This window comes from Palaemon carinicauda, chromosome 12 (assembly GCF_036898095.1).
Source record: "Palaemon carinicauda isolate YSFRI2023 chromosome 12, ASM3689809v2, whole genome shotgun sequence".
Classification (NCBI taxonomy): domain Eukaryota; kingdom Metazoa; phylum Arthropoda; class Malacostraca; order Decapoda; family Palaemonidae; genus Palaemon; species Palaemon carinicauda.
In genome coordinates, this window is record NC_090736.1 from 68921274 (window position 1) to 68928773 (window position 7500).

At 35.0% G+C, this 7500-nt stretch overlaps 1 protein-coding gene across 1 annotated transcript in view; it reads right to left on the reverse strand.

Annotated features, from left to right (window-relative positions):
• Positions 1-7500, reverse strand: part of LOC137650879 (neuronal acetylcholine receptor subunit alpha-9-like) — a 107724-nt gene that overhangs the window by 2754 nt on the left and 97470 nt on the right. Inside the window, exons 5-6 of the mRNA XM_068384031.1 lie at positions 5128-5324; positions 3490-3534 (exon numbers count right to left, since the gene is read on the reverse strand). Coding sequence (XP_068240132.1) covers positions 3490-3534; positions 5128-5324 — 242 coding nt within the window. The remainder of the gene's footprint in view (positions 1-3489; positions 3535-5127; positions 5325-7500) is intronic.

The window sequence follows — 7500 nt, forward strand, 5'->3', positions numbered from 1 at the left end:
AAATGGAGAAATCGTTTGGCCGAATGCTGATTTTAGCGGCGAACATGGCCTGGAATTTCAGCCTGCTGAGCGTAGGAATGGGCTGACTGACTTTGAGCCCGTATCGGCGCGTGCCTCAGCCAATCAGGGAGCTCGGATACCTCTCTCAGCCCAGTCCACTGAGCGAGAGAGGAGCCTGTCTGATTTTTTGGCTGGTTCGGAGCGCGTCCTGACCAATCAGGATCCAGGATTCCTTCCTACCTCTCAGCCTGGGAGGCCGAGCTGAGCTTGTCGTACATCTGCCACCCGAACTTACAACCTCCGCTCGACCAATCAAAATTCGAGGCCCCTCTCTACGAACCAGAGCCGGGATATATTAGGACCCAGATCTAGTCAGAGCCTCACTTCTCGCCTGAAGACGGAGCTAGCTGTTCCGAAATGCGTCGCAACCCACTCCTGACTTTACCTGTTGTAATTTTCGAGCATTACTTGTACTTGTATTAATTACATCCAGCCTTAACCTGATTTGTATCCTTCACCCTGATGAGCTTCGCCAACTTGCTAGCTGAATGTAGCAATCCTGAAAAAAGAATTTTCCGAAGAATGGAGAAATTGGACAATAAAAATAATAATAAATATCCCCTATATAAAAAAGAGCAAGGGTCTGGCAAATATATATATATATATATATATATATATATATATATATATATATATATATATATATATATATATATATATATATATATATATATATATATATATATTATATATATATATATATATATATATATATATATATATATATATATATATATATATATATATATATATATATATATATATATATATATATATATATATATATATATTTATTCCTTTCCGATCATGCACAGCAGCATTGCCAAATAAACTGTAGTTGGGATTGGGGGAGAAGGCGAGAAGGGTTGAAATCTGTGTGTCTGTGTGCATGTGTGTGTGCGTGTCTGCCGATCAATCTAAATATTTAATAAAGCTATCATTTTATGACTGGTCGAGTACACTAATAACAATAATGATAATGAAGTTGACAATTCGTTTCTATGTTACAACAGACGCTTGCTTACTGAGATATGGCATTACTATATTTGATGGTTAACAGACAGCTATGAAGTATATATATATATATATATATATATATATATATATATATATATATATATATATATATATATATATATATATATATATATATATATATATATATATATATATACGCACACATGATATATATAGTTATTATATATGTATGTGGGAGTGAGTGGTTGTGTATTTAGTTATTCAATATAAGATACCTTTCCCTACTAACATAAATATAACAATTCTTTGCAAAAGATTCAATTCTTTCTCAAGTGATTTTCAAATACAGTAAAGGTTTCGGACCCACCAAACCTTCTCCCTTCTGTGTGTGTGTGTGAGAGAGAGAGAGAGAGAGAGAGAGAGAGAGAGAGAGAGAGAGAGAGAGAGAGAGAGAGAGAGAGAGAGACCCTCCAGGCGAATGAAATATATATAACACCAACTTTGTATGTTATTGTTTTATTCAATGCATGTCACTATACATTACTATTCATAATTAAATTATTTTTTAGCCCGAATAATATGGAACGTTTTCATATCCAGGTACGCGTATATATTTTCTTTAGAAAATAACATTGAAAATGACATGAAAACATATTTCGTTTATTTTTTTATTAATTCATTGATGAATGGATTTCTGTATATTCATGTAGTTCAATTTCTTTATCTTATTGCTTGAGTAAATAAGATCTGTTATTTTTCTTTTTTCCTAGCGTACTTTTACTTTAGGCTTTTTGATATAGAATACATTTTCGAATAGTTAAAGCACCAATTGTATTAGATATACTTGTTTTTCAAAGACAATTTAACTTTGCATAAAAATAATTAATAAACCATTACAAAAGGATAAGCCATTACAAGAACTAACCACCAGGAAATGGCAGCAAAATATCAGTAATAAATAATTCCAAAATACATCACAAGCACGATCTAGTCAACCAGTCAGTTAAGGCAAAAGCAATATACGAATTAACGATAAGCTCCACGCCGAGTTTTCCTGCTGACTTCTAAATGAAGAGGAGGCAGCCGACTTTAATGAAGACCAGCTATCAGAGATACCTTTTCCGCTTAACACACGATTCATAATACGTGCTCTGCCCATTTCAATGCACCAGGATTGGACACAGCAGCCGAAAATGAATTTTGGACGATATAACAGGGTTGTGGTGGCCTACTGGAAACGTCCCAAACTGGTGATCTGCCTCTCGAGCTCGTTTGTTTCTTGTAGTGTCTACAACCTCATTATCTGTGTGAGCTAAGGATGGTGGGTTTGAGGAGCCTTTAGGTCTACATGTTGAGTCATCAGCGGTCATTGCCTGGCCATCCTGACCTACTTAGTTGCAGGGGGTATTGGGCGCTGATCATATGGATATGTGATCAGTCTCCAGGGCATTGTCCAGTTAGTTAAGGCAATGTCACTGTCCCTTGCCTCTGCCATTCATGAGTGGCCTTTAAACCCTTATTGTAGATATCTGTCACCAAGCTTAAGAGGTTCAACAGACATCATAGTTACTTTTATGATACCGAGTATGAAGGCTTAAGAGATATCTTTAGGGTTAAAGGAGTGATGGTTTAAAAGTCACTCATGAGTGGCAGAGGTCGAGGAATGGTTATTTTGCCTTTGCACAATGTCATACATCAAACCTCAAGCAAAGAACAAATAATGGCTGCTGATGCACCGGCAGACCTTCTTAGTACTTCAAATCCCCCAAATCTCAGTTCACAAGGATGTTAAGGTTGTGGTCACTAACGAAAACTATTAAGGTGTGAGCGTGGCACAAACTCAGAACCCAAAGTTTGTGAGTCCCAGACTTTTCCACTATGGTACCACAGCACTGTTCATAAAGACTTAAGAGGTTGAGGATATAGGCTATTTTTGTTGTTAAAGTTTAAGACTTGATAGAGATTGTAGTTTATATGTTCCAGAGATTTAAGACTTGACAGAAATTGTAGTTTTTCTTACCAAAATCTAGTAGCTAACAGTTTGTAGTTTTTATGTTACAACACTTTAAGACTTGACAGAGATGGTAGTTTTTATGTTACCGCACTTTAAGACTTGACATATTGTATTTTTTATGTTATGCAACTTTAAGACTTGACAGAGATTGTAGTTTTCATGTTACCGTTCTTTAAGACTTGAAAGAGATTGTATTTTTTATGTTACCGTGCTTAAGACATGACAGATATTATAGTTTTTAAGTTACCACACTTTAAAACTGTACAGAGATTGTAGTTTTCATGTTTCCGGGAGAGATTGCATTATTTATGATATGCATCTTTAAGACTTGACATAGAATGCAGTTTTATGTTACCGTTCTTTAAGACTTGGCAGAGATTGCAGCTTTTATATTACCGAGCTTTAGGACTTGACAGAGGTTGTAGTATTTATGTTACCGAGATTCAAGACTTGGCAGAGATAGTAGTTTTCATGTAACTTCACTTTAAGACTTAACAAAGGTCGTGGTTTTTATGTTACTGAGATTGTAGTTTTTATGTTACGGGACATTAACTTTAAGACTTGCCAAGGACTGCAGTTTTCCTGTTACCTTTCTTTAAGACTTGACAGAAATTGTAGCTTTCATGTTACCGTGCTTTAAGACTTGACGGAAATGATATTTTCCATGTTACCGGGCTTTAAGACTCTACAGAGATTAGAGTATTTATGCTACCGAGATTTAAGACTTGACAGAGATTGGATTGTAGTTTCTATGTTACCGAGCTTTAAGACTTGATAAAAATTGTAATTTTAGGTTACCGGACTTCACGACTTGACCGAGATTGTAGTTTTTATGATACTATGCTTTAAGACTTGACAGGGATTATAGTTTTCATGTTATTTCACTTTAAGACTTGACCGAGCCTGTAGTTTTTATGTTACTGCACTTTAAGACTTGACAGTTATTGTATTTATGTTACCAAGCTTTAAGTCTTGATAAAGATTGTAGAATTTATGTCTCTGAGCTTTAAGACTTGACAGAGATTATAGTTTACATCATACCGAGCTTTAAGTCTTATCGGAGATTGTAGGATTTATGTTACTGATCTTTAAGACTTGACAGAGATTGAAGTTTTTGTGCTACCAACCTTTAACACTTGACAGAGATTGTAGTATTTATGTTACCAAGCTTTAAGACTTGACAGAGATGGAGTATCTATGCTACCGAGGTTTAAGACTTGACAGCGATTGTAGTATTTATGTTACCAAGCTTTAAGACATGACAGAGATTGTAGTATTTATGTTATCAAGCTTTAAGACTTGACAGATATGGAGTATCTATGCTACCGAGGTTTAAGACTTGACAGAGATTGTAGTATCTATGTTACCAAGTTTTAAGACTTGACAGAGATTGTAGTATTTATGTTACCAAGCTTTAAGACTTGACAAAGATTTTAGTATTTATGTTACCGAGCTTTAAGACTTGACAGAGATTCTTTTCATTGTCATGTTAAAGAGCTTAAAGCCTTAATTAACCAAGACTATAGTTGTTAACGAGCTGAAATACTTTGTTAAGATTGTAGTTATCATTCTAAAACTGAAATAAAGACTTAATAGCTATCATATTCATATTCATGTCATTGAGCTTAAAGGTTTATCAGTTTGTAATTATCTTTATACTGCCGAGCTTCAGGAATTCATAGACACTATAGTTACCCTTATCTTGCCGGATTTAAAGATTTACCAATTACTGTAGTTATCTTTATGTCAACCGACATAAAGACAAACAAATATTGTCGTTATCTATATTACTGTACTTAGACTTGATAGGTTTTATAGGTATGTTTACAGAGTTTAAAGACTACTCATATATTGTAATTAATTTTACGTTGCCAAGCCTAAGGTCATAACAGACATTGAAGTTATCATTAGAGTTAACTAACAAATATGCAACACGTTAATTGTTAGGATTATTCATAATTATCAAAAATTACATTTAAACATTTTAAAATCCTATTTCCTATTTATCCAACCTGACATCCTTTCGTGTGTCATTATCTTATTTCTCTATAAACTCCCCAGTAATGTGATCGTACCTGAAGGTTGTCCAGCTGCTGATGACGTATTAGAAGGAGCATCGTTATTTGAAGGGACGTTTCTCCTTGGAGTAAATCTTGGAGACACATTGAAGTGCTCTATGTTGTCCATCTCGTGAAGGTGGAATTTTTCAGTTGCAATCGAGTCTAGTCTAACTGTTGGCTCAGGTCTGAGGTCCTGCAGGGTGAAGCACGGGGTCAGGTCAGGCTTCATGTCCTGTCACAAATAAACAGGTGAAGTCGATAGAGATATCATGGGAGATAATAGGAAACTTTCAATTATGATTAGCGGGTTATTTTCTACCTTCTTTAATTTTGTAAAAGTAAGGTGGTATAGTTTCAAAATTCAATATGGTATATAGGCTACACACACACACACACACACACACACACACACACACACACATATATATATATATATATATATATATTATATATATATATATATATATATATATATATATATATATATATATATATATATATATATATATATATATAAACATCCCTTTCTGAGTGGGGATAACTTGACGCGGTCAAAAGGGCTTGCGTATCGCCATGATCAGCAAAGCTGTACTAGTTAGGGTCACCCATACTAGGTTGGTTTGCTGTGAGCGATCAGACAAAAATCTCCCACCATCACCTATCCACATTGCAGTCTAATGAAAACTGGCCAAACCCTAAACATAAATTGACATGTCTGAGTCCTTTGTCTTGTAATGGACTAGAAACGGCAACATTTGTTGGTCTCTCTCTATCTCTCTCTCTCTCTCTCTCTCTCTCTCTCTCTCTCTCTCTCTCTCTCTCTCTCTCTCTCTCTCTCTCTCTCTCTCTAAATAGATAACTAAATAAATAAATAAATAAATAAGCTTTAAAAAAATAAATAAATTTCCTACTTCGAGGCCTCCTGACACCAAACTCTTATCTTTCTCCTTCACCAACTTTATTTCTCCAAACTCACCTTAATCACCCGAATCTTTTCCCCCAAATCCATGTATCTTCAGCTTCTGCAAACTTTTCCTAACATCCATTATTTTTATTACCATACGTTCACATATTTCTGTAGTTTTTAATCAATCATTGAATGAGTGTTCAGAAGGCAGCATTTTATTTTACAGTTTAAAGATCGCTCATGATTGGCAGAGGCAAGGGACAGGTCAATCTCCCAAGTCAGGACCTAGGAGGGCCAGGCAATGACTGCCGATGACACAGCAGGTATACGTATAGACTAACTCACCATCCCTAGGTCACAGGGTTGGTGAAGTTGTGGACACCTCGAGAAACTATTAGGCTTGGCAGTTCTCGAACTCCGGATTCCTAGATTCCTAGAAGTTTCCAATAGCCTACCACAGGCCTTGTACTTTATGATCAGATATGTGCTCTCCTCTTCTTTGTACTTGGAGAAGTGTCTCGTTATGTGTAAAACTTTGCAATAATTTAAGCTGCAATCTTCTTCGGTGTGTTCTGTTAAGGGACAAATTTTTGATATTGGATCTTCGTCATACTCGGTATGGATTGGATTTATATATTTTGGGCATGTTCGCACATTGTAATACGTACTGGGTGAATATGGCTTATCATCATCACATATTTGTATATTCCTTCTGTTCTGTGATATTATCTTAAGTAAAATTTCATCCCTTTAATCTAAGATTTTGGTAAAGGAATATTTAAGGAATAATTAAACAAAATTACCGTATCTATCAGCCATTTTTACTGGTTTATTAAATGCGTGTGATACCCCTAATTACAAACTTCACCTAGAATGTAATCTACCGAGTTACATACATAACATTTTAATCTATTTGCTGGTATTCCAACATGATACATCAACACACACTAAATCCTTTTGTCATAACTACAATCATTTTTTCTCTGTCTAAATTCTCTACATTTTTATTTCATCACTGAATTCCACCCTTCTAAACCTATCTACTTTCAATCTCCGACCATTTGGTCTACAGCTTTTTCCCTACAAGATCTCTGGGTTTTTCCAACATTCCTGGACCGGCAACACTCTACACAAGCGTTCATTAATCTTTGCAGTCTGGGGGAAAATATCCAGTTTTTTGTTTTTTTAAGGAAATATAGCCGATATTATTAACTTTATTCCTCATAAATTTAATTAATTTATTTTTTCAGTATTTTTGGAATATCACAGTAGTGTATTAGTATACATAGTTTTTATTTATATTATAATGTAGTTATAACATTTTTTTCATAACTATTTATGGTAATTTTTGTTATTATTTATTTACTTTTTTTTCTTTCACTGGTTGGAGACAAGAACAAGTTTGCTCACCTAGCCTCTCTCCACCCAAACAAAGACCAGGGAGGACCAGGCAATGGTTACTAATGTCTAACCAAGTAGAT